Source organism: Tyto alba, unplaced genomic scaffold, assembly GCF_018691265.1.
Source record: "Tyto alba isolate M040663 unplaced genomic scaffold, T.alba_DEE_v4.0 Super-Scaffold_5, whole genome shotgun sequence".
Classification (NCBI taxonomy): Eukaryota; Metazoa; Chordata; class Aves; order Strigiformes; family Tytonidae; genus Tyto; species Tyto alba.
Window position 1 is genome coordinate 112,939 of NW_024881326.1, and position 25,694 is coordinate 138,632.

The 25,694-nt window shown below is 65.9% G+C and overlaps 3 protein-coding genes across 18 annotated transcripts in view; 1 reads left to right on the forward strand and 2 right to left on the reverse strand.

Moving 5' to 3' along the window:
* LOC104356889 (histone deacetylase 8) overlaps positions 1 to 1,318 on the reverse strand; it is a 63,400-nt gene extending 62,082 nt beyond the window's left edge. For 7 of the 8 annotated variants that reach the window (XM_042807388.1, XM_042807386.1, XM_042807391.1 and 4 more), the window contains exons 1-3: positions 1,153 to 1,315; positions 824 to 982; positions 247 to 294 (exon numbers count right to left, since the gene is read on the reverse strand). In XM_042807388.1, coding sequence (XP_042663322.1) covers positions 247 to 294; positions 824 to 982; positions 1,153 to 1,230 — 285 coding nt within the window. In that variant the 5' untranslated portion in view covers positions 1,231 to 1,315. Of the gene's footprint in view, positions 1 to 246; positions 295 to 823; positions 983 to 1,152 lie in introns of all 8 variants that reach the window. The other variant, XM_042807394.1, reaches the window with a different exon arrangement.
* Positions 1,319 to 6,294: 4,976 nt separating this feature from the next.
* On the reverse strand, positions 6,295 to 7,927 carry BMP15 (bone morphogenetic protein 15). The gene is made up of 2 exons (XM_032995427.2): positions 7,609 to 7,927; positions 6,295 to 7,070 (listed from the first exon to the last, which is right to left on the reverse strand). The coding sequence occupies exons 1-2, from the start codon at positions 7,925 to 7,927 to the stop codon at positions 6,295 to 6,297; spliced, it is 1,095 nt and encodes a 364-aa protein (XP_032851318.1).
* A 3,451-nt stretch (positions 7,928 to 11,378) lies between these two features.
* Positions 11,379 to 23,809, forward strand: SHROOM4 (shroom family member 4). 9 transcript variants are annotated; one of them, XM_042807439.1, is made up of 10 exons: positions 11,379 to 11,548; positions 15,050 to 15,201; positions 16,381 to 16,512; positions 17,051 to 19,040; positions 19,245 to 19,306; positions 19,714 to 20,313; positions 20,571 to 20,993; positions 21,076 to 21,262; positions 21,856 to 22,161; positions 22,240 to 23,809. In XM_042807439.1, the coding sequence occupies exons 1-10, from the start codon at positions 11,423 to 11,425 to the stop codon at positions 22,507 to 22,509; spliced, it is 4,248 nt and encodes a 1,415-aa protein (XP_042663373.1). In that variant the 5' UTR covers positions 11,379 to 11,422; the 3' UTR covers positions 22,510 to 23,809. The 9 variants fall into 9 exon arrangements, with proteins under 9 accessions (XP_042663373.1, XP_042663379.1, XP_042663374.1 ...); XM_042807445.1 differs by having other exon boundaries at positions 21,889 to 22,161; XM_042807440.1 differs by having other exon boundaries at positions 17,093 to 19,040.
* Positions 23,810 to 25,694: the final 1,885 nt, after the last annotated feature.

Here is a 25,694-nt window from a genome sequence, read left to right on the forward strand (position 1 = left end):
CAGGCCACAAGACAGGAAGCAGCTGGCAAAGGCTCCATTGGCCACCAGCCTGCACAGCACTGGGAATTCCATCACACCAGGGACAGATGCCAAGTCAGAGCTTATTTCAAGACTTGCTAGAAGGGGGTCTTCCTTCCACTCATCAGGGAAGGCTGGGGAGAGCTGGCACAGCTGGGACCAACAGTCTTTGTGGCAGAGCTGGGCTTTGAGACCACTTGACTCTTGGAGGTGCTCCCCAGCCCCTACCTGTCTCATCATGCACTGGAGCAGCCCCCGCATTAGCTTCACCACGCTCTGCAGGAACAAGGAAAACAGCCTCATTAATCCCCATGCAGCCAGGAAAAGCCCTGACTCAGGATCAGCTGGCCGCTGACCTTTGTGGGGCTCCGGCATCTGTAATTGGAGCCCCTGCTCACATTTCCACGGCCCCCTGCTCTCTGGGCGGTAACAGAGGGAGGCAAGACTTCTTGGCCAACCAGCAAGGCCAAGCTGCCGAACTGTGCAGGGAGAGGGAGGGCATGCCTGCAGGACACAGCTCCCCAGCCCTTGGGAGAAGGGCTGCGTCCCCACATCACCCCAGAGCCAGGGGGCTGAACCTGCCAGCTGGGCTCCCGTGCGCTCCGGGAAGAGCGGGCTCTGACACCTCTTCCTACTGCCCGCCGTGCCTGGGGACAGCCCGGGCCCCATCCTCGCTGCACAGTGTCCCGTGACCTTTCAGCCCCAGAGCTGGGCCACGCCAAAAATAAACCGGTCAGGAGGCGATGTCTGGCTCTCGGGTACTACCGGCCAGGCTGGGGCAGCTGCTGCGGGCCGTCCCTCCTACCTGCTCCAGCTCGTAGGCCTTGGCCTTGTCCTCGTCGCGGTCGGCATTCTTGCGGTAGGCCAGGCCCAGCCCCCAGACGGCCAGGATGCTGTAGACGTTGTCCCGGACCCAGGCGTCCTGGTGGTCAGCGCTGGCCGGGAGCAGGCCCGTCACCGCGTCCTGCGGAGGGGAGCCGCACCAAGGGGCCGAAGCCCCCCTTCCCGATTAACGCCGCCGGACCCGGCCTGCAGGGCCAGGCGGCAGCTGCCCCGGTCCAGGGGCGCCCCGGGGCCCGCGCTGAGGCGGGGCCCGCCCGCCCCGCTCCGCCCCGCCCCGGGCGGGCCGCGTACCTGGTGCCGGAGGATGGTCTGCTGCACCAGACGCGCGTAGCCATCCAGCCGCACGCCCGAGTTGCTCCGGCTGCGCATAGCGGCGACGGCACCGGGACCGGCAAGGCACCGTGCTCACCGGCGGGACGGCAGGGGCGGGGAGGGGGGGAGACCGCCCCGCCCCGCCCCGCCCCGGGTCCCGGCAGCACCCCCGCGCCCCACTGCCCCCCCGCAGCGCTCGCCCGCTGCCGCCGCCAGCGCTGCCCCCAGCACGGCGAGCGCTTCGGGGCCGCCTCTCGCCCGCGCTGCCCGCGCTCTCCGCCAGCGGCGGCGGCCCCGGGCCCCGGGCGCTCACTACCGAGGGGGCAGGACCCGCCGCCATGGCGGCTCCGGGGGACGGGCGGCGGGCGGCGCCCCCTGCCGGGCGGAGGCCGTACGGCGCTGCGCAGCCTGGGACGGACGCGCGGACCGGTATGGGAATGTACGGACAGACGCACGGACACGTGTGCCAGTCTGCGCATACCGGCGGACACACAGGCACGCGTGCCGGCGTGGGTGTATGGAGACGTGGACACACGCGTAGGTGGGGGCATACCCAGAGGCACGGACACGCACACATGCACACCTATAGGTATGCACGCGTGCACCCACACACCCATCTGCATGGGCGTGTGTGCACACACACCACACACACACGTGCACAAAATTGTGCGTACATAATCTTGCGCTTCCATGTGTACACAGCACGCGTACACATGTGGCACATACAGGCACACATACGTATGCAGAGACACGAATATGTGCACGTACATATGTACATCCACATGCGTTCACACATATACATGCCCACGTATACACAAACATGCAGATCTAGATATACATAGACATACATATACCTAAGCACACACGTAAACTTCCCGTGCACATATGTATTCCTATGTTCACACACATGTATGCACACACATAGGCACAGGCATATATACATACACACACCTGCATGTATAGGTACAGGCAGACATGCGTGCATGTGCACAGACACTCACACACACAGGCACACTGGCAATGTGTGAGTGTGGTGGGTTCCTGGGGACCCCAGCACCCCTTGTCCCGGGAACCTGCTTGGGCAGGTGGAGGACAAGCGGGTGCTGTGGTGAACTTGGCACCCATCGGGCAAGAGGCACCCATGTCACCTGTCTTCACACGGGTGGGCAGGGCCAGGAAGCTGCCGGACGCAGGCAGGGGGGCAGCGGGTTTATTGCCTGCACAGAGCATCCAGAGCAGCTGAGCCACCATGGTGCCCGGGGGGGCTCAGGGGCACAGTCCTTCCCCAGCACAGCCCCACCAGGCACACGGTGCCGAGGAGTCCTGTCCCGGCGGTGAGCACGTGGTGCGCCCTGGTCTCTGATGTTCCCAGTGCGGGGTGGGCTTTCCTGGGGTTACTGGTGGCTGTCAGCACTCGTACTGTGGTGGGGCACAGCGCCCAGCCCTGTGGGGCAGAGCAGGTATGAGTACTGTGCCAGGGTCCCTGGAGGGGAGGCATCCCAGGGCTGGGGGCAGCTGCGGTGGGAGATAAATCTGGGCTCTGATGGGGCTTGGACACAGTGGGGTCCTTGGGCTGGGGGCACTGGGACTGGGAGACACTGGAACCGGGGTGCATGGGAGGTCCCTGGGCTGAGGGCAGCAGGGAGTGGCATAGGGGTGGGGGGCTCCAGGGCGGAGAACCCCCGGAGCTGAGGAGGCTGGCAGGGTTGGGATACTTGTGGGGCCCCATGGCTGGGGACATTGGGATACCCAGGGCTGGAGGCACTGTGGGGATGGAGGTACGTGCAGGGTCCTAGGGACACAGTCTAGACTGGGCAGGGGGTGATGCGGGGGTTGGGCAGGGGGTCCCTGCTCACCTGCAGGCCCTGGTGATGCACTCGAGGCTGTGCCGGCAGTGGGCACCCAGGGGTCTGTTGCCCACCATCCTCCAGAAGGGTGTCATGCGGGGAAGCCGGGGGGCTGTGTGCCCCGCTGCACCCCAGGGCTCCTGCAGCACCCAGAGGGACGAATGAGGCGGGGAGAGGGGTGTTGAGCCCGCTGGCCACCGGTGCCCGCCCCCCCTGCCTGGACCCACCTGGAGGGTGCTGGGGAGAAGCAAGAGGAGAGAGAGGAGCAGCACCAGACTCGTGGCAGTGCCCAGGGGGGCAGGAGGTGCCCCGCTGGTCCTGCCACCTCGGCCAGCGCCTGGTGCGACGGGGGCTGAGGCTGCCATGGTGTTGCTGACTCCGTCTGTCTGGTGCCTCCACTGGGCACTCCTCCTCCCCGGTCACGGCCCTGCACAAATATTTGAGTGGCCCCAGGCAGCAGGACAGCCCCTTGTCACCCCAGCTGGGGGCTGCCAGTGCCTCTGTGGAGCATCCACAAGGCACCCAGTGCCTGGGCATCACCATCCGCCTCCCAGCTACAGCCCCTGGCAGGGTGCCCCGGGGGGCAGCTGCACTCCACAGCTGGGTTAGCTCCACACTCACTGCCCCTGTGTTCTGCCCAGCCCAGATTTGCCCCATTGCTGCTAAAGCATGTGGGGCAGGTCATCCCCTCCCTGCCCAGTGTCACCCCAGAGGATGGGGCATACAAGGTGGCAGTGCCTGCTTGGATTGTGCAGCAGGAGTCATAGTGCATGGGGACCCAGTGGAGGCAGATCAAAGCCACAGCATGGGGTTTGGGGCAGGGATGTGCTGGCTAGACTGGAGCAGACCAGGGGACTGGTACAGTCCCCAGCACAAGCAGCAGCCCCACATGCAAGACCCCTGCCAGAATGCAGAGCGGGAGCATGTCCCCAGAGCCAGGGCTTCTGGTGTTCCCTGCAGGGCTGGCACCAATGGGGTGTGGGGCTGTGCCTGAGAGGGTTCACACAGCTGTGGGACCCACAGGAAAAGCCACCCCCTGAGATACACCAGGCACCAGACTGGGGGCCCTGCACCCTCCACCTTGCTCTGCCCTGGCAGCCCCAGTGCTGACGCAGGCACAGTGCCACGGTCAGCCGGGGACAGCGACTGTTTACCTGAACTGCTGCTTCTCCATCCCTTTGGCAGCCTTTGCCCTGCCACCAGTGCAGAGGAGATCACACTGCTGGGGCAGCCCCTTGGTGTCTGGGGGTACCTCAGGAAAGGATCCAGCCCAACAGCCCACCAGCACAGTGTGTGTGAGGACTCAAGTCTGGGACAGACAAACCCCAGTGTCCATCTGTCTCTGGGCACCCAGCAGGTCTGAGGGGTGCCCACAGTAAGCCAGGGTGCAGGTCCCTGCCAGGTCCAGCACTGGGCACTGGCATCCAGTGGTTCCCAGGGCTGGGAGCATGTCCAGCTCCCATGCCTTTCATCATCACTTGCCTGGATGAGTCAACACCACACGCTTAATGATTGACAAGGGAAAATCTTCCCCTGGGGTCAGGTCTGTGAGCTTCCAAAAGAGCAGAAGACATTCCCCTCTCCGCAGCTGTCCAGAATGCAGCCAACTGGAGACAAGGGGCAGGAGAGGAGCCCAGGGCTCTGCAGCTTCTTGCTCTGCCAGGGTGTGGGAGAAACTTTGTGGCTGCTGGGTAGGGGAGGGATGGGAGCTAGCAGCACCCTGTCCCACAGCAAATGACCACAGGAAGGAAGAAGTGCTGAAAAATCCCCCTGGAGCTTGAGCCAGCAGTAACAGCTAGGGCTAGAGGCCAAGCAAGATACGAGACCCAGGCAAGAGCCATGAGCTGAGGATGCAGAGATAGTACCCAGCTGGCAGGTGGCGGTGCCACCAAGCACTGGGGACAAGGATTACAGCTGCCACCCATGCCCCAGCTTTACAAACACAGAGCAACGTGCCCAGGAACAGGCATGTTTGCCTGCAGACACTTTCCCAAAATAACCGTGACAGCTAAATGCCTTGGCCAGTGACAGTCAGCCCAGGGGGATCCAGCCCATGGGATCCCCATGGTCCCCCAGGAGCTGCCCCCTACAGAAGGATGCAGAATCTCTTGTCCCCAGCTCCATTAAGGCAGCTGTCTGCAACCACATGCAGTCCCTGCTGCTTCAGGGGAGCCTCTTCTTCCAGCTCCTGCTTGAACCAGATGGGATTTAGCCCCTGCACACAGCAGGGAGCAGCATCCGCCCCCTCCAGCACAAGCACAAGGGTGATGCTGCATGGTGACAGAGTCTATGCCAGCCCGTCCTGGGGGACACCTGTGGCACCCCAGAGACAGAGCAAGAACAGGCTGAGATGGCCTTTAGCAAAATCCATCCATTTATTTATTTACATGGTCAGCAATAAATAGAGAAGAGCCAGGCAGTAGGGGTGCTGGGAGTGGGACAGACCCCTCTGGGAATGGGGACAGGCTAGGGCTCCAGAAGAGCCCAAACCCCAGGAGACAGCAAGGGTGCGAGAAGACAGAGGGACACCACAACGGTGGTCTGACCCCTGGGACGGGGTGAGACCCAAGCCCTACTAGAGGGCAAGCCAAGGAGGTAAAGGACAGGGGTGGCAGAGGAAGCAGCGGGCAGAGCCCAGGGCAGATAGCTGCCTGCCTGGCCCCTGGCACTGGGAGCACAGCTGTAGGCTGAGGTACCTCCAGTTTTCACAGCCCTCCAGAGCAGAACTGCAGGTGAGGAGAAGGGCTTCCCAGCCCTCCCCCAGCCCAATTCCCAGCCCAGTCAGATGCCACTGCAGCTAGGACCAGACAGGATAGGGTGCATGTGAGCTGGGAAGCAATCCCATGGGCAGGGTTCTGCTGGATACTGATGGCACCAGCTTGGTGCCAAGCACGTGGACCACTGGACCGCTCTCCCTCCCTGCTCTGGCTCCACCAGGAGACCCCCAGTGGCCTCCTAAGAGCTTTGTGCTCCAGTCCAGGGACCCAGCTCCTCTCTGGGAGCATTAGGCCAAGCCCCCCCTGCCCCCCAAAGACAGGCAGCAGCCATGGGGCTGCAGGAAGGACAGATACCACAGGGCAACCACCCCAGCACAGGCTCCTGCCTTTAAAAACCTACAATTTACATAAAACTGCCATTGTAAAACCTTCCCACAGAGCAGTGCTGCACAGGGAGAGGGGGATGAACCCACCCCCAGAGCAGCAAGACAAACCCTAAAGTCCAGATCCAGCAGGGACAGACAGAACCTGGGGACGACGTGCCAGGGCAGCAGGCATTACCGGCAGGTGCAGGACTCTGCAATCATGTTCTCATACTCCTTGTAGAGGATGCCGCCATCACGCTCGATCATGAGGACGCTGATGGGACTGTAGCGGTAGGGGACACAAGAGGGCCGGGGCACGTTGGCATCCACCAGTTGATGGACGAAGCTCTGCACCACGGCGTGGTTGGGTGCGTGGTAGTCGTAGCGGAGCAGGCGGGGACAGATGCCCTTGCAGTAGCGTGGGTTGTAGCGGTGAGGAGCAATGATCCAGTGGTCCCAGCCCAGCTGGGCAAAGCTGACAGGGAATGGTCGCAGGGAACAGTCGCTCTTTTCCCCTCCTTGCTCCCGCAGGTAGCTGGGCAGGTCATGGACCAGCGTCCCCGTGTCACGCCGGTGACGGTGGGGCTCTGACGCTGGAGGTGCCAGTCCAGCCTGGGTGTCGTTGATGTAGAGGAGGAGGAACGGGGGGCTGGGGGCCACTGGAGCATCATGACCCCCTGCCCGACCAGCATGCACACAGACATGCCGCAGCACCAGGCTCCCCGTGCTGCTGTTCCCGGGTGCCAGGTAAGGGGTGACATCTGCTTCAGCCCAGCCATGGCGGGAGTGAGCAGCAGGGCTGAGCAGCACCGCAGGAGTTTCACTGGTGGCCACCAGCTCCAGGGCGCAGAGGAGGCGACTGCGGGCCAGTGGTAGGCTGGGCAAGTAGACCACAATGGCTCGGAGGAGGTGCTCGGCCTTGGGCTGGCTCTCCAGGCGGTAGGTGAGGGGCTGCACATACCAGCGACCTGCAGGGAAGCAGCGGTGAATGCTACTCTAGTATGGCACAGCAGGAACTGTGCCAGCACAGCCCTCTCCCAGGGTGCTGCCACAGGCCCGCACGGTGCAGGGGAGCCCATGGCATCACCATCCTCAAAGCCTGTGACAGCCAGGTGCCCCAGCACAAGGCAGGACCCTCAGCAAACAGCAGCCATGTGCCACGGCTCACCACTGGTGCAAAGGGCAGAGTGACTGGGACAATCCACATCCTCTGCACTGACACCGCTGGCCTGGCACAGCATCAGGCAGGATGGGAAGGGGAGAGGGGCACACAGGGCCAGCAATATCCTTGTCCATCTCACCCCTGGAGCAGAGAGAGACTGGGCCCCCTGCTAAGGGGGATCCCACAGCCAAGGGCAGCCCTGCAGGGCACAGGACATACCAGCCCTGGCCCTGACACTGTAAAGAGAGAGAAGGAGGCAGGCAGAGACCCCCCCAGGGCTCAAGCCCACCCTGCTGGCTCCACTAAGGCCCCCATACTGCCCTTGGTGCCCACCTGCTCCTTACCTGCCCAGGGCTGACCCCCGTGGGAACTGGCCCGGACCAGGCGGACAGTGTTGGTGCCCAAGCTGCGGCCATGGCGGGGTCGTCCTTCGCGGTCAGCAGCACGCCGGTATAGGTTCAGCATGTAGCGCAGGGGCTGCTCGCTTGCTGGCCCCGCTTGCCAGCCCCAGCTGCCTGGTGCCTGCACTTGCAGGGCCTGCAGGAGGGGCAGGGCGGGGACGGCGGGCAGGGAGCTGGAGGGCAGCAGGGACTTGTTTGCAGCCCGGGAAAAGGGCACAGCAAAGAGGAGGAAGAGGCTGGTGAAGGGATGGAGCAAAGCCATGATGGGGGCAGGGGGTGAGGTTGTGGTGAGCAGAGCAAGGTGGGGCTGGCCAGCAGCAGGCTTAGGGGGAGCTTGCCCTCATGCCTCTCCCCCCCGTGGAGGGGCAGAGCAGGTTGCAGGCACAAGCAAAAGGAAACCCCAGGGTGGTGCCACCTGCTATCAAGCCAGGGCAACCATACCAGCTGCTTCAGCTTGGCACAGGAAGAGAAAGGTGGAGGGGGTCTCTGTATGCAAAAAGGGATGCAAAAAGGGGTGCAAATTCCAGATTAAAACCCAAACTGGGGCAAATCCAGCCAGTCAGAAGCCTGGCTTCAGGAGGTGTAAAAGTGCAGGGTTGAGGGAGTGGGGTGGAGGGCGGGGTGAAGTGGGGTGGGTGGGAAGGACCAGCTTGCTCAGCCCACCTGCTCCTGGCTAGCCTCCTCCTGCAGGGTGAGAGGTCTTGGCTCCCGGGGCCCATTTTAAAGGCATGGCCCCAATCAGGGTTTAAAGGGCCAGGAGCTCCCTGGGTCCCAGGGTACGGGAGCTGGAGCCTGGCAGAATGCGCTGCTGTGGCGAGAGCCCCTCCAGCTCCCTCCTGCCCTGTGCTGAATCTCTGGCAGCAGGCTCAGCACCTTTGTGCCCATTGCTGCAAGCTGGTACACACTGCCCAGAGCAGGCATAGTACCTGGGCATCTGCTCCCAGACCAGCCCCATGGCACAGCCAGGCTGCCCAGCGCCTCACTTCCCCCAGCTGAGAGACGGGCATCAAGCCCAGGGCCCATGACACTGAGGCACAGCTGTGGGCAGAGCAACCTGGAGCCCAGCAGTGCTGAGTGTGGACAGGTCAACCAGTGGTACTCACACTGCAGGCATCACCATCCCCACAGCTGCGCCGGCTCCAAGGTCTTTCTGCCAGCACCTGCCCAAGGCCAAGCGGTTGCGAGAGTGATGCCAAACCCTCTTTCTGGCATGAGTCATTTGAGGCATTGCCCTTAGAGGGGACATTGCCCCCAGCTGCAGTGCTGCTCTGTGGTGCCTGCCCGAGGCAGACTCCGTGGGTGCACCAGAGTTGAGTGTCGGCAGCCATGGCTCATGACCCTGGCAGAGTGCCTGATGCGGTGCCAAGCCCATAGGACACTGCTGCTCTCCTGCCAGGATGGAGGGGGCCAGGGAGCGGATGCTCTGGCTGGGAACCACTGGCGCAGGCATAGGCACATGAAGGGAGCTGGGGTGTGTGTTGGTGCCTGCCTTGACCTGGGTGCTTCCCAGCCCTTCCCGGTGCCAGCTGGGCATGGTGGTATGGTCTGGGAGGGCCATGTGGGGGGTTGCCAGCGCAGAGAGGGATGTGGTGCTTAATGGGGTGTGATGCCATGTGATGAGCCAGGGCACAGAGTCCTCACATGTGGCCGAGCAGCCCTGGTTACTCATTTGGGAAAGGGCACAGGGGCAGCCAAGCCCAGTGGAGGCTAGGAAGAGTCCGAGCATGGCAGGAGCTGGGCATGAGCTGGGGGGCACCACGAGGTGGGTGGCAAGGCCATGGGGGAGAGCAGGAGAGTTGGGCCGTGGTGGACATGTTGAGGCTGTGTGAGGGGGGCTGTGCAACATTGCTGGGTGGGCTCTAGCACCCCAAACAGCCCAGGGACTGCCCCATCCCCATGCCCTGGGACCCCCCTATGGGGCACATGTACTGGGCTGCCTGCAGTGGGGCTGGGCAGGGTGCAGGCAGGGTTCAAGGCAGGCATTGGTGGACGGGGGCTGGCTGAGAAGAAAAACTTCCTGCACTGGGGCTGAGCTACCCTGGGGGTAGCTCACCAGCCCAGCACAGCAAACCCACCCTCCCAGGTCTTGGTACTGCATCCGCCCAGCCTGCAGGCAGGCCAGAGCCTCGGGCGTTGCTGGCAGGGCAGAGCTTTCCAGGCCGGCTGAGCTGTCTGGGAAGGAGATGAGTAAGAGCCGGGGCCCCGGGTGGGGAGGGGAGGAGCAGGACTCCTGGGCTCCCTGGGGATCCAGCACCGATCCACTCCCACCACCCCCAGCTGCAGCCTGCCACCTCCTTCCCCTGACTCAGTTTCCACAGAGGGGCACAGCAGACCCTCCTGGACCTGGTGGGCGAGAGGTGGAGGTGAAGCACAGCCACAGTGCCACACACGCCCTGGGGTGCCTGGCAGGACAGGGTGGGGGCTGGAACGGGCAGGCCAGACAGGAGCTGGCAGCGTGTGCTCGCCCGCAGGCAGTGGGGCTCAGGGCGCCAGCATGATTGCCAGGGCGGGGTGCTGCGGGGAGCCTTCTGCCCTGGGGAGCTGTGGAGGGTGCTGCATTACCCCACTGCTACCCAAGCAGGCACCCCTGTGCACCCATGAGTGCTGCCGGCCACACCATGCTGAGCCGTGCTGTGCCAGGCGCTGAGCTGTGCCAAGCTGGCCCTAATGGTGCTGGTCTCTGGCGGCACTGTGCTGTGCTGGGCCAAACTGGGCCATGCTGTGCTGAACTGTGCCAGGCCAAGCTAAGCCAGGCCAGGCCACGCTGTGCCGAGTCAAACTGTGCCAGCCCTGCTTGTCCATGTCAACCCCAGCTGAATTGCACTGGGTGAAACCGGGCCAGGCCAAGTGGAACCAAAGCAGGCCAGGCCCCTGGCTGTGCCATGCTCTAGCAAGCTGAACCATGCCAGTCCCGTGTCATGCCATGCTGAGCTGAGCCAAGCCAAAACGTGCCAACCCAGCTGAGCTGCACCACGTACAGCTGCATGCTGGGCCAAGCTATGCTGGGCCAGCCGATGTGTGCTGACCCCCTTGCTACCCCATGCCGAGGTGAGTCAAAATGTGTTGAGCTGAGCTGGGCTGGGCTGGGCTAAACTGAACTGTGCCAGCCCTCCGTGTTGTGTCATGCTGGGATGAGCCAGACTGAGTTGAACCATGCTGGCTGGGCCATGCCAAGCTGAGCCAAGCATCTCAGTGCAGGTCCCTGGGCCAAGCCATGCCATGTCAAGCCAAGCTGAGCTGAGGAGCATGGTGCTGTGCTGTGCCATTGTGTGCTGAGCCATGCCACGAGCGGACCCGTGCCAAGCTGTGCCATGAGCTGTGCTTGAGCTGCGCCATGCCGTGCTGAGCTGAGCTGTGCCGTGGCTGTGCCGAACTGGGCTGAGCCGCGCCGTGCCAAGCCAGGCTGTGCTGTTCCTGTGCTGAGCCATGCCAAGCTGAGCCGTGCCATGCCATGCTGAGCCGAGCCATCCTGCGCCTAGGCAAGCCAAGCTGAACTGCGCCAAACCGAGCTGTGCCGTGCTGTTCTAGGCTGAGCCGAGCCGTGCCATGCTACGTCGTGCCGAGCCGAGCCGAGCCGTGCACAGCCGACCGCCGCCGTCCCCCCGCGCCTCATTGGCGGCGGCGGAGCAGCCCCGGTGCCGGGCCGGCCCCGCCCTGCCGCTGGGCTCTGCGCCGCTCGGCCCGGGCGGGCGGGAGTGTCATTTCCTCCGCGGGGCCGGGCCGGGCCGGGCCGGGCCGGGATGGGGCGGTAGCGGCCATGGAACGGGCCGAGGGCCGGCCCGGCGCCCCCCAGTACGTGCATGTGCAGCTGCAGGGGGGCGCGCCCTGGGGCTTCACGCTGCGCGGCGGGCTGGAGCACGGCGAGCCCCTCATCGTCTCCAAGGTAGGCGCTGCAGGACGTGGTCCCGCGTGGGGTCCGCGGCATCCCCCCGCGAGGGGCCTCCGTCGGTGCGCGGCGGCGCTGGGGGCGCGGGCGGCCCCGGCCGTGGAGTCGCGTGTCCCGGCGGGGCGGGGCTGTGGCGGCCGCCCGCGCCCACGTCCCTCCGCGACCCGCCACCCCGAGCCGCGAGGGGGAGTGGGAGCGGGGGCCGTGAGGGCCGGGGGGGGCGGAGGGACAGCCCAGGCCCGGCGGCAGGAAGAAATTCCTCCGGCACATCCGTTGGGCTGGCGGCGGGGGCGGCTCCCGCGTCCCCCTCCACGTCCCTCCCGGTCCCGTCCCGCGGGACGCAGCGGGAGGGAACAGCCTCCCCCTTCGTATGCCCAGCCGTGGGTGCCGCGCCCACGGGCATCCCGGGACTGGGCTCTTGTGGGGACCTTGGGGGGCCGTGGTAGGGGGGGACCAGAGTCCGCCTCGTCCCGTCCCGTCCCCGCCGAGACGCTTGGGCAGGGCCGTGCCCGGGACAGGGGGCTGGGCTCGGGGTGCGGTGCCGAGTGGGGGAGGCGCGGGGCTCGGCCGCCCGGGTCCCTTCCGCAGCCGGGAGCGGGGAGGGCGAGGGTGGGGCCCCACTACTGCGACGTCCCGCCACGCAGGGGGTCACCAACTCCCGCGGCCCCGCCAGGGCATCGCTCTCCTGCGAAACCCGCGGGGAGCCGGGCAGCGGCCGGGCGTGCCCCAGCACCCTGTCCCCCCCGCGGAGCCCGGCCGAGCCCCTGCCGCCGGGCGGTCTGACTGCCTGCCCACCCGGTGCCACCGTCCCGCCGGGGCCAAGGTACTGACGGGCCGGGCCGTGCCACGGCGCCGGGGCTGCCTCCCTGCCCCGAGCCGGGCTGGCTGCCCCACCGGGGCCCTCCACGGTCTGCGCCGGGACGCGGGTAGCGTGGTCTGGCTGGGGGAGCTGGAAAAGTGGCTCCAGTCCCTGCCCTGCGCCCTGGGGTGGCACCGCCGGCGGGCGGGGGCTGGGGGTGGGCGCTGCCCGCCCCCCGGTTTGCTGCCGGGCTTCGGGGCGGTGGGTCCCAGTGGGTCTGCCGGCTGGTGGAGGAGTGGATGGGGAGAGACATGGGATGTTCCCCACCGCTGCCCAGAATGGTTGGGGGGGGGGTGTTTCCTTGCGGGCCGGGGGTGCCGGCCCCCGCGCTCCCCCGGCCGGGCCGCCGCCGCCGCGTGTGCTCTGCAGACAAAGGGGGCTTGTTCCAGCGCTCTGTGCATTCAGGGGAGGGTCCCCCGGGGCGCCCGCGCCGCCGCCGAGGTCGGCCGAGGTGTGTGCGTGCCGGCCCGGGCGGGGAGGGGGCAGCCCCCGGCTGCGGCGAGGGGGGGGCCCGGGCCCCGCCCCGGAAAGGGGAAGGGGGTCCCAGCGCTCGGTGAGACAGTCTGGCTTCCGAGCCCGCTCCGGGTGGGTTCTCTTCCTGTGGCGGGAGTCCCACGGCAGGGCTGGCGTGGGCTCTGGGCTCGCCATGGGGCTGCTGAGCACCCCCTAGCACAAGCACCTCTGGGCACGTTGGGGCCAAGGAGGGAGGTCTGTGTGGGGCACAGTGGGCACAGCTCAGGCACCAGAGTGGCTGTGACTCCTAAGACAAGTCTGTCTTGGAACAGGCAGATAGGCCTGTGAGCCAGCTGGTGCCCACCATTAGGACTCAGAGTGAACACCAGGGGTGGTGTCAAGGAAGTGCCTAGTGCTCGCCTGGTGTGACAGGGCAGCAGGCAGCAGGGTTTGGCATGCCAGTTCTGCGTTCACTGGGGGCGAAGGAAGAACAAGGGGCTGTTTGTGCCCGATTTAGCTCCTGGTGAGTGCTGCCAGGGCTGAGCCCTGTCCATCCCGGCACACGTGGTGGCCCAGACACGGATGCAGCCCTGGCGGTGTCCTGCACCGGGGGCGAGGGGAGGGGGGGGTGGGGGGAACTCATCACCGCTGACTCAGCCCCATGGCCATGGTAGGCAGGCTGGGGTGGGCACATGGCGGGGCAGAGGACTGGAACGAAGCTGCACCCTGCCCTGCCTGCCTGCTCTGATGGAGCTGCTCAGTGGTGGGCAGCAGTGTGGCAGGGGTTAAACGTGGCTGCTTCAGTGGGTGCATGGTGGGACTGGAAGCCCTTGCAGGCAGCTGGGGCCTGTGCCGGGAAGGCAGCCCCATGGCTGACTCCGGGGTTGGGAGGGCAGCTTGCTTGCACAAGCAGGCGCACTGGGTTGTGCCCAGCCTGGGCATGGCATTGCAATACCCCAGTCTGAAAAAGTGGGAGAGCTGTGGGGCGCTGGGTACAGCCATGCCAGGCAAAGCCATGGGGCAGTGGCAGGCTGGGCGGGAGGCCTGGCTGCCCTGCCTCATTCTCCAGGTGCCATGTTGCCCACGGGCAGTGAGATGCCCCCTGATCTGTGCTCAGCACCAGGGCTGGGAAGGGGTGCCCAGGAGCACGTGTGTGGTGGCTGGCCTGCTAGGGAGCCGTGGGGGACTCCTGACCCTGGAGCCTGGCAGCCGCACAGGCTGGGCTGTGGAGATGACACTGTGGGCACCATGGGCAGAGCTTGTTTCTCTGCCAGGCCAGGAGCAGTCAGGCAGGGTGAGGAGCCCATGGACAGGGTGGGTGCAGGAGCTCCAGCACGGGGCCAGGCCAGCTCTGTCTGTCACCCTGTGGGCATCTGTAGGGTCCAGCCAGGTCAGGGCCTGGGGGCACAGGTCACCCAGGTGCTGCCCCACATGCCTGCAAGCCCCTTGCCACTGCTACCACTCAGCCCAGGAGCCAGGCTAGCTTGCCAGCCCTGCAGTGTGAGGGGCTGGGCATGGTGATCCCCGGCCACTGCGAGTGGCAGGATGGGCAGAATCAGTGCCAGCACCAGGGCTCTGCCTGCCCCAGCTGGGCACTGCTCATCTCAGGTCTGCCCATGCTGCACCTACCTGCCTGGGCAGAGGGAACGGGCTGGGGCCCCACCATGCCGGCGGCACCACGGCCCTGTGTCCTCCAAACCATGGTTGTATGGGGTACCAGGCTCATTTCGGCCATGGGTGCCAGGGTGGGGTAGGCCCGTGCCAGGGCTGGGCACAGCTTGGTGCTTTCCCTGCCGTTGGCTCCCCTGGGTGCACATGGTGTGATGGCATCCTTTGGGCACTGAAAGAACCACCGGTGCCCAGACAGGCCCGACAGGCTGGGAGCAGCAGCGGGGGGCTGGCATCCATGCTGGACAAAGGGCCCTTGTGCTGCCTGCGCCTGCGGGGGATTCTGCTAGGACGGGACATTTTTCTTCTCCCCCCTCTCTGATGCCCTTTCCTTGCTCAGAAATTCATGTGACCGGGGCAGAGGGGGAGCTCAGAACTGCAGATCCCTCCATGGTGCCCAGGGCGCCGGCACCCCCTTTCTGAAGCCTCTTTCTCCCCTGGTGCCTGGCTGCAGCAGCACATCCCCTGGCGTGTTCTGGGGGGCTCTGCCACCCTGAAAACCACTCTCTGTCGCCCAGGTGGAGGACGGGGGCAAGGCCGCGCTGTCACGCCGGCTGCAGCCAGGCGACGAGCTGGTGAACATCAGCGGAACACCGCTGTACGGGTCCCGCCAGGAGGCTCTGATCCTCATCAAGGGCTCCTACCGCACCCTGAAGATGATCGTCCGCAGGTTGGCAGCGCTGGGGGTCAAGGGGGAGGTGGTGGCACCAAGGCTGGGGGGTCATCACCTGCCCGGGGGACTAGCGGGAGCCTGGCACAGGCGCCTAGCAGTGCTCGTCTCCACCCTGGAGGTGCCCTGTGTTGGAATAGGGTGGGTTCAGCCACACCGTGGCTGCCAGCACCCCATGGTGGATGAGGGTTCCCCAGCCGGGTGTGCTGCCAGCAGAGCTGGAGCAGTGTGGCGGGCTCGCCACCCTCTTGCTGGGCGGTATCCTGGAGCGTAGCCGCTCCTCTCCCTTCCTGCCTGCCTGCTTGCCGTTTGCCTGGGAAAGGAAGGAGAGGCAGGACCAGGCCCTGCAGTCCCCCCCCAGCCCCCACCTAATCCACATCCACTCCCTGGCTGCATCCCGACCGGGCTCCAGCTCCAGCGGCACCCAGGGGCTGGGGCGGTACAGGGCACTGCCCACAGGGAAAGGGGTGCCACGGGCCTGTGCTGGGGCTCAGCGTCATCCATGGTGAGTCTAGGGGCTCTGGGAGGGGAGGGACCCTTGTGCTGACCCCACAGCTTGTCCCTGCCACCCTCTCTGCCCACCCAGTGGATACTGGGGCATCACTGGGTATTTGGGGGGGGTACCAGGGGTGGCATCTGCCCACGTGTCTGTGTGGTGGCACTGGACATCGCTGTCTGTGTGTGCTGGGGGGACTGGAGACCTCCATAGCTGCCTGGCACAGGGGTGGGACGGGGCCTGTCACAGGACCCCGCCCTGGGGACAGGAGGTGGCCGGCACTTGCTGCAGATGTTGAGGGAACGAGGAACAAGGGGAGAAGGTCAGGCTTGTGGTAGGGACACAGATGTGGCCCTGGGGTCCCTTGGGGTGCATGTGAAGCTGGTTCAGTCCCAGCAGGGACCCTCGCCTTGCCGGGGCGTTACCCGTGGACTGCACTGGGGCCAGGTCCTTGGCCCCCTGTTGATGCTGCAGGCAGGGGAGCCCTGGCAGCAGTGGGGAACCATGGGATCCCCCTGCCCAGCAATGGGTGCTGTCAGGACTGGACCCTCCTTGCCGCCATCCCCCTCGGGCAGGCACGGGCCTAGGGGGGACAGGAAGCCTTGTAGGAAGTGACTTCAGCCCCGGTTCCTCAGCCTGGCTTCCTCCCCATTCTTGTCCTCTCCTGCTGTTGCTCTTGGCAGGAGGAACGTGCCCGTCCTCCGGCCCCATTCCTGGCATGTGGCCAAGCTTGCCGAAAGCCGCCCCGACGCCCCTGCCATGCACTGCCCCGCTGATGCCTTCAGCCTTTCCTGGCCCTCGGGGTGTGATGTCAGGTGAGACCCCTGACCCACCCGCCGGGGGACCCATGGGACAGCACAAGGGGAGGGGGTGGATGGGGCACCCACTTGGGTCGGGGCAGGGGGAGTATGAGGTGGGTGCTTGCTTGCTTGCCCCACGCTGCTGTCGGGCATCCCCCCGCATCCTGCCGCTGCGCTGCCCTTTCCCCTGCCTGTTTACTCGCTGGCTCCCGGCAGGAAGGGGCGGTGGCTCCGCCGGAGCCATCCAGGAGCTGCTGAGTCCCGGTGCCCCCCCCACCAGAGCAGGCAGGTCCCAAGTGGCCAGAGCCACGCGTGCCCTCTGTCCGTGTGTCTGCTCCCCCTGCCAGCACCAGGGCAACCTCGGTGCTGCCCCCAGACCTGGGGCTGAAGGGCAGGTTGGGGCTGTGCCAGACTGTGCCCCCCTCTCCTGGGTGGCGTGTACGTGGTGGTGGGGTGTCGGCTCCCTGGGATCTCGTGCCCATCAGAGGGGCTGGAGGGGAGCTGGATGGGGGATGGCAGGTGCCCCTAACGCTGGCGTGGGGTCGGGCGGCAGTGAGCTGTCCCTGCAGTGGAACCCGCTGTCCCGGCACTGCAGCACTGACCGGAGCAGCTCCATCGGGAGCATGGAGAGCCTGGACCAGCCCGGCCAGGCCTACTATGAAGGGGACCCCTCACCCGTTGACCAGGGCATGTACCACAGCAAGCGGGACTCGGCCTACAGCTCCTTCTCTGCCAGCTCCATCGCCTCCGACTGCGCCCTCTCCCTCCGCCCTGAGGAAGCCGCCTCTGTCGACCCTGGCCTCCAAGGCCCCTGCAAGCCCTCTGACGGGCGCTACCTGACCACGGGGGCTGAGCCACCTGCCAGCCGGCACCCCGAGGCCTGGCGGGCGCCCATGCCCCCCCAGCCCCCTGTCAGGAGGGACAGCCTGCGGGCAGCCCCAGCCAGCAGAGGGGACAGGCACCGGGCATCGGTGTCAGCAGACATGCTGCACGCCAAGGGCCGGTGGATCTCTGACACCTTCCTCTGCCAGCGGGATGGGGAGGTGGAGGCTGCAGGTGGGAGGACACTGGCGCCATCCTCCGCGAAGGACCGTCTCTCTGCTGACCAGTATTACATGCTGAGCTCCCACCCAGACCGGTGCCCAGCTGAGCCGCTCCTGGGGGAGAACGTGGACCCTGGCAGCCGGCTGTACCCAGATGGCAGCCTGCACCGAGCACCGGATGCTGTGGCAGCAGGTGACAGCCCATTGCTGTCCCCCCTCAAGGGCCACGCACTGCACCGGCACAGTGCTCCCGAGCAGCTGCTGGCCTCCCAGCTCCGTTCCCTCCAGGTGGGCGCTGGCAGTGGGCGAGCCTCACCAGCCCCCGATGGGCACCGCTGGACCCTATCCCCACTGCACCCCGAGGACAGCCGGCCAGGGGCCGCAGCGGCCGCCCAGGACCCCCCGCTCTGCCCAGAGACATGCTGCCGCCTGCCGCCGTGCCGCTGCTGCCCTGAGCTGCAGCGAGCCTGCGGGCAGGATGGGCAGGGAGCCAGCCCAGCGCGCGGCACCGAGGGGCCAGCGGAGGAGGAGAGCCGAGCGGGGGGGCGGCGGGCTGGGGGTCCTCCACACCGCTCCGCTCAGATGCGCCGCCGCAGCGACCGCTTCGCCACCAGTTTGCGCAATGAGATCCAGCGGCGCAAGGCCCAGCTGCAGAAGAGCCGGGGTCCAGGTGCCCCACCACCTGGTGAAGAGCCGGTGGAGGAGGCGGAGGAGCCCCCCGAGGGCAGTGTGCCGGCGGAGGGACCTCACGCCCCAGCCAAGTGTCTCAGCCCCGCTCAGAGTGAGGACGGCAGGAACCCTGGCCACTCGGGGGACCAGGACATCCCCACCCCTGACCTGCTGCCGGTCCCCAAAGGGCCCCTGTCCCCTGAGCGGGCGGTGCCAATGGGCCGGGGACACTGGCGCTGGTCCCCGGAGCGCAAGCTGCAGCCAAAGAGCTCAGCCAGCCCTGGCAAGCAGGAGGGCTACAGCCACGGGCCGGCGGCCCCCAGCTCCCCGCCACGGGGCAGCGATGAGGCCGTCCTATTGCCCTTCGCCGATCGCCGTCGGTTCTTCGAGGAGAGCAGCCGGCCGGCGCCACTCCGACACAGCAAGCCCCTGACGGGTGATCCCGGTGCCTTCCAGCCCCCTGGCTCCGAGTGCCGGGACACCCGCCGCCTCTCCATGGACCAGCCCTACAGCCCCCCCTCACCAAGCCGCCCTGGCTCTGCTGGCCCCTATGCAGAGTGCTGCCGGGAGCAGCCCCCCTGCTACAAGCCTCTGGGGAGGCCAGGGGAGCTGGAGTACCTGCGGGGCTTCTCCTACCCCTACGGCGTTCCCCTGCGCCCTGAGTCCTGCCGTTGTTGTGGGGGGGACCTGTGCCCCCCACCGCTGCCCCGTGGCCATGCCTGCCACTGCCACCCCCAGCCCTGGGCACGCTGCCCCGACTGCTACTGCCCAGCCCCCCGCCCTGGACGGGAGGAGAGTGATGCCTGGCCCCCCCGGAGAACTTTCACCCCGGTGAGTGAGCCCCCTGGGACTGTGCTGGAGAGCAGCACTGATACCACCCTGCACTCCCGGAGCACGACCCCGGGTTGGGTTGGGGGGTCCTGTGCCCACAGGGTGCCCTGCAGACCTGCATGCCTACTGTACCTGGACAGGGATGGGGAGGGGAGTGCTGGGGAGCAAGGATGCTGACCCTGCTTTCACACTCTCCCCATGCAGGAATTTCCTCCGGATGAGTGGGAACCGCCGGCGATAACTAGGAAAGCCAGCCAGTCCATCAGGTGAGCCCGTGCCAGGTGCTGGGATGTGCATGCCACTCGGTGGGGACCTCTGCCAGTGAGGCATGGGGACTGCTGTGATTTTAGTTGGTGATGTGCAGGACACCTCTCTTAATGCCACAGCCGCACTGTGCCCTGTGAAGCCGGGGCATGTTGTGCCACCTTGGCCAAGGAGGGCCTGAGGGTGTAAGGAAATGCCCATGGCACAGGGGGGTCCTTCCCTACCTATCCCCACAGAGTTGGGGGCATCTCTGGGGGAGCTGTACCCAGCATGGGGAAACTGGGAGAGTCCAGGCTTCCACCACCAGCGGGGCTGGGTGACTCCAGCTGGGGAAACTGAGGTAGGGGTGTGCATGAGCTGCCAGGGACTGACTGTATGGGGGGGAATGGGTGCCCCCTTCTCTCCCCAGCGAGCTCTCCCACTACCAGCTGGGCTTCCCAAGGCTCAGCCCTTTCCACCCCTGCTTTGAGAGTGCCGAGCCAGAGTGGCCGTCCTGCTACCGGGCTACGTCCACGCACAACCTCTCATGGGATGGTGACCGCCTTGCCCACCCCCCTGAGAGCCCCCCGGATCCCCTGCATCGCCCGCTGCGGGGCAGAGCCTTCTCTGAGAGCCAACTCAACCTGGAGCCTGCCAGCCCCCGGGGCCACGACCGGAGGGACCTTCTCCGTGCCAAGCTGGACCCCCCCGGCATCCCCCAAAAGAAGGGCCCCCCACCTCCCCGCCCACCTCCCCCCAACTGGGAGAAGTACAGGCAACGCCGGACATCCCAGCGCCTGCCGGATGGTTCCGGGCATGGCTCTGCCTTCACTGCTGCTCTGGTGCCAACCCGCAGCATTGCTGAGGCTGTGCGCGAGCGGTCGCAGAGCCTCACTGGGGAGCAGGGGGGCCGGTCCCGGGGGCATGCCGCTCGCCCACCTGCCCCGCCAGGTGCCTGGCCCCGACCTGAGCCTCCCAGATTGCTCCGCGGGACGCCTGAGCCCGATGCTGGCAGTGCTGAGATTTGCAGGCAAGTGCTGCTGCGGCATGGGGGTGGGAGTGGGGCTGTGGGCACAGCCTGGGCATGGGGTGGCATCTGGGGCCATGTGGCCCTTTGAACCCTGTGTCAGTGCTTCTTAATCCGCCCCTTGGGGTGGGCTGTGGGGTTTTCTTGGGGTAGGGGGTGTCCCTGACCTTCTTCCCTGGGCTGGGCACAGCCCTGCATGTCCTCATCCCCCACGGGTGGGCAAAGGAGTTGACATGGGTGCCCTGGGTGGGTGTCGGCAGGGCGACGGGTGCCGGGGAGGAGTGGCTGAAGGTGAAGCACCCCTGGGAGATGGAGGAGCAGGCCCAAAGGCTCTGCCGGAACCAAGAGCGGGGCTGGGCCAGCCCCCGCAGGGTGGGTGAGTGCTCTCTGCCCCTGCATGGTGGCCCCCGCCCTGCCACCCCAGAGGCACCCAAGCCCAACCCTGGAGCAGCGGAGGGGGCGAGCTGCCAGGGGCGCCGGCCCCAGCCCCGCCGCATGGACTCAGATGAGCTGCTGTGGGATGTGGTGGGCAGGGACCACTCCCTGGCCAGCATCCTGGCCCCCACGGCCCCACTGTGCACCACCACCAAGGTGATGGGCGAGCTACTGGTGGCAGGGGAACAGCAGGCCTGGCGGGAGTGTTTCCAGCAGGACTGGCACGTGGATGCCCTGGCGCAGGACAGGTAGGGCTGGCATGGCACTGGGCACCGTGCAGAGGACAGGCTGCACCTTGCCGCCCTTGGTGCTGAGCCTCTGTCCATACAGGCAGGGCTTCGAGCCCATCTCACCGCCCCCCGGGAGCACTGCCAGCTCCACCTCCTACCCAGCATATTACAGTGCGGTAGTGGGCAAAGCTGAGCTGCTTGGCAAGGTGAAGGAGCTGCCGGAGGTGGTGGAGGGGAGCTCGGAGGATGAGGAGGAGGAGGTGGACCACGAGCTGGTGGAAAAGAAGGTAAAGTGGGCACTTCCGGGGACGATGCCTTTGGGGTTCCCTGCTGCCATCGCCAGGTGTCTGTTCATGGGGTCCGGGGGCATTGCTGGATGCTCACGTGGACTGGGGTATCACTGGTTATTCGTGGGAACTAGGGGCATCGCTGGGTGCTCATGGGGACCGGAGGCATTGCTAGATGGTCTCGGGGACCAGGGATACTGCTGGATGCTCACAGAGGCTGGGACATTGCCAGGTACCTGTGAGGACCAGGGGCATGTTGGGTGCTTGTGGGGCCTTGGGAGTGTCTCTGAATGCTTGTGGGAGCCATGGCCGTTGTCAGATGCTTGTGGGGGCCAGGGGCATTGCTCAGTGTTTGCAGGGATTGGGATGTTCCTGAATGCTCACACGGACTGGGGACGTTGCTGAGTGCTTGAAGGAACTGGGGGCATTGCTATATGCTCACGGGGCGTGGGACATTGCCGGATGCTCGCAGGGACCGGGGACATTGCCAGTAGCACATGGGCACCAGGGGCACTGCCAGATGCTGGCAGTCTGTGGAGCCCAGTGCAGCGCGGCACCCCTGCACCTGTGTGCCAGTCCCATGGTCCCCACAGGGGGTGGCCCCAGTCAGATCCCTTCCCTCGCAGCTGCAGCTGATTGAGAGCCTGAGCCGCAAGCTGGCGGTGCTGCGGGAGGCGCAGCGGGGGCTGCAGGAGGACATCAGTGCCAACGGGGCACTGGGCGAGGACGTGGCTGCCCGCCTGCAAGCCCTCTGCACCCCGGGAGAGTTCGACAAGTACCGCCTCTTCGTGGGCGACCTGGACAAGGTGGTCAACCTCTTGCTCTCGCTCTCGGGGCGCCTGGCCAGGGTGGAGACCGCCTTGGGCAGCCTGGGGCCGCACGCTCCTGCTGAGGACAAGGTGGGCACGGGGCAGGGGAGCACCTGTGGGGCATTGGGGCGCAGGACCCCCTGCCAATGCTGTCTGTCTCACCCACAGGTGGCCCTGCGGGAGAAGCAGCGGCTGCTGGTGGCGCAGCTGGAGGACGCCAAGGAACTGAAGGAGCATGTGGGGCGGCGGGAGGAGGCGGTGGGTGCCATGGTGGCACGGTACCTGCCTGCCGAGCACCTCCAGGACTACCAGCACTTCGTCAAGATGAAGTCGGCCCTCATTGCCGAGCAGCGGGAGCTAGAGGAGAAGATCAAGCTGGGCCAGGAGCAGATCCGGTGCCTGCGTGAGAGCCTTGGCCAAGCCCCCAAGGGCTGCTAGCCCCCTGCCCAGCCTCCCCCAAGGACCCTGGTCATGGCCCCAGCTTGCTGCCAAAGTGGATCTGGCCCCTTGGGGACTCGGTGCGTCTCTCTGTCTGTCCAGCCCCTGCCTTTTATTTATTTTTCTGGTTTACCGAGCAGGGGAGGGGGTGCCAGTCCAGGCCCTGGCAGGGGGGTTCATGCCACAGAGCTGCACTGGGCTCTGTGGCCACCCAGCACCCTGTGGCCCAGCAGGAATAGATGAATGGATCCCACCCTCGGGTCCCTCCACCTTGTCCTGGATACCAGTGCCTGTCCTGCAGCTGGTGCTGCACAGCGTGCCTTGAATACCCCCTTGGCTGCCCTGGGGCATTCCCACACAGCACCTGGAAGGGTTAAACCATCCTTGCCCCGTCAAGTCTGTTTGTCCAGCTCTGTCCATCTGTCCGGTGGGAGCTGGAGGAATTTCGGCCTCCGGCATCCTCTTCCTCTCCATTGTGTCTGAAACAATAGCCCTGGCCAACAGGTCCTTAACCCGCTCCCTGCCAGCCCAAGGCGCCATGAGGGGCCGAGGTGGTTGCTGGTGGGTGCTATGCACTCCTCTCCTGGGGGACACTGCAGTGGGTGCCCCTGGGATGGTGCTCTGCCAGGGGATGGGGTGCTGGGAGCAGTAGACTGGGGGCTGTGGCTAGCTCCTGCCACCAGTGGTGTGGACACAGGGACCACCCAGCCTCGTCCAGCCCTCGCCTCCAGCCTCTGCCTCTGCACTGGGAGGGACTAATGGAGGAAAATCTATGCTAAGGATGAAGTGGGGTTCCTGTCCCCCTCCTCTGTGCTGCAGCATCCCCAAATAGCACTTAGACTTCATCCTCCGTCACACCTCCAGCCCTGCCACTGTCCGTCTGTCCCCACAGGATGGGCAGGTGCCTTGATGCTGATTTTGCACAGGGGTTTCATGCAACTGGCAGCAACTCGAGGTGTGTGTGGAGGAGGTGTTTTGGGGAAGCAGGGTGGGCCCCAGACCCTCTGGGGGTGGCCACAGCTGTGCAGCCCAGCCCCAGGGTGCAGGCAGTGCTCATACCATGCCGCACATGTCCCCCCTCCTCAGCCACCCCGGTGCCTGTCCAGGGACACTGCTAGGACCAAAGAATGCACCCTTGGGAGGTAGGGGGCATCCTGCTCACAGGGGGGAGTGAGCCCTCAGCCGGTGACCTTCGAGCTGTCAGCAGGTCACCACACCCATGGAGCATGCTGGTGTCTGTGCCTTGCGTGCCACTGTGCCTTTCTCACACTAAAGGAGCAGCAGCAGCTGCACAACTGCCGGAGCTGTGTCTTGCATGGTTTGTGCCTGCATCCCTAGCCAGCGGCATCGGGCTGGTGGGTGCCCGCTGTGGGAGGGATGCTCCAGCTGTGGTGAGCCAAGCCCTGGCAAGCTCTTGGGACCCAAATGCCCCAGTGGCTCCGCAGGCACCTGAGGTGCAGGCATGAGTGGGGAGGCCCTCTCCGCCCAGTGCTGCCGGTACGGGTCAGGGCGGGCAGGGTGTAGTGCCTGGACCTCTCCCTTGAGGCACAGTGCTTGGGTGATGGCTGTAGCATTGTCCCTGGCACTCGCAGCCACGGCATCGCTGCCAGAACTTTTGGGGAGGGGGTGGCCCTGCGGAAGAGGCAGCGCCCCGGGGGTGGTGCAGTGCTGCTGCTGCTGAGCTGGCTGTGGGGTGCCCTGGTTCACCCCAGCACGGCAGGCTGGCGCAGAGGGGCGCGGCCGCCATCCCCTTGCTGGCCAGATGTCTCCCCCCGGGTCTCAGCCGGGCACCCCCCGCCGTGCCCGGGCCGCGCAGCCCCCTGCCCACGCCTGGGACCCCCACGGCCGCGGGAAGAGGCGGGGGGAGCCGCCGTGCGGGGGCCGCGCCGGCCGCTGGGCGGCGCCAGCGCGCGCGTGAGCACGGCGGGCGCGTGCGCCGGCACACGCGTGGGTGCGTGAGTGCAGGTGTGCGTGGGCACGCGCACGTTGGGGCGGCGGGCGCGGAGCGGTGGGTGCGCGCACAGGTGTTGGAGCGTGTGCACATGCACGTTGGCACGGAAACACGGCAGGATGCTTGCGTGTGAGCCCACGCTTGTGTGGGTGAGCGCGTGTGCACAGGGTTGCGTGTGCGCGAACACGTGAGTGCACGTCGGGGTACACACAGAACACACATGGGAGCATGTAGGTGGGTGGCTGAAAGCACGCTGAGTGTGAGCACACGCTGCAAGGGGGAATACAGGCACGTGCACGTGAGCACGCATGGGTGAACACAAATACAGGCGAATACATGCTCACACAGCTGACCATGCGCATGCACAGGTGAATATACACGCACACGTGTGAGCACACATGCACACAGAGGTGAGTACACACTGTGCGTGTGTGCACAGGGAGGAGCACAGCCCCGTGCTGGGGAGCACAAGCACCAGCAGCAAGTGACTGCAGATGCAGGTGAACACACACATGGGTCAATGTGTCCACGTATGCGTGATGTGCACACGTGACTGCATGCACAGGTGTGTGCACACACAGGTGAGCAAATGCACAGGCAGATAAGCACATATGGGTGAATGCGTGCACAGGTGGGTGAGAATGTGCATGGACAGTCCCACTCGTGCAGGGCCGTGTGTATGGATCACCACAGGCACATGGGGAGGGTGACAATGCATGCGTGTGTCTGTGCCTCATGGCCTGTCCAAGACCCTCTTGCCCCTCCATGCAGCTCCCACTGCTGCCAGGCAGGACCGTGGACCCAGGGCACGGTGAGGTGGCTGAGTACAAGAGGCCTTCAGTGCCTGCACTGGATGCAGCCGTGGGGTGGGGGTCCTGGGGATCCCTGAGTGGGACCCTAGGGTAGTTGCAGGCCAGCAGGCTCATTGTAACATGCAGGGCTGCTGAGTGTCCCATCGGTGCGGAGAGGACCCAGACATGCTGGGGTAGCCCTGGCTCTGTTGTCTGTCTCCCCATCACTGTAATATCTCCCTTTTGCAGATCCCTGGTGCATCCCCCTGTATACCACACCCTTGGTCCTGAGGGACCAGGAGCTGGGGGAGGATGAGGACATGGTGGGTAGTGATGCTTCAATGAGAGCCAAGCTCCAACCCTGCCAGCCCCCTATTCCATGCGGGAAACAGGGAGTCCCAAAACATGGAGGTCCAAACCCCACAGCAGGCCCTCCTCCTTAT

What these genes read in the sequence shown, in the direction of transcription:
- BMP15 (XM_032995427.2), bottom strand. Translation starts at nt 7,927, where the DNA reads ATGGCTTTGCTCCATCCCTTCACCAGCCTCTTCCTCCTCTTTGCTGTG. An exon ending in CGGGGGTCAGCCCTGGGCAG is followed by an intron (nt 7,071 to 7,608) that starts GTAAGGAGCAGG and finishes GCTTCCCTGCAG; the next exon opens with GTCGCTGGTATGTGCAGCCC.
- SHROOM4 (XM_042807436.1), top strand. Translation starts at nt 15,384, where the DNA reads ATGAGGGTTCCCCAGCCGGGTGTGCTGCCAGCAGAGCTGGAGCAGTGT. An exon ending in CCCGGAGAACTTTCACCCCG is followed by an intron (nt 19,041 to 19,244) that starts GTGAGTGAGCCC and finishes CTCCCCATGCAG; the next exon opens with GAATTTCCTCCGGATGAGTG. An exon ending in ACGAGCTGGTGGAAAAGAAG is followed by an intron (nt 21,263 to 21,855) that starts GTAAAGTGGGCA and finishes TGGTCCCCACAG; the next exon opens with GGGGTGGCCCCAGTCAGATC.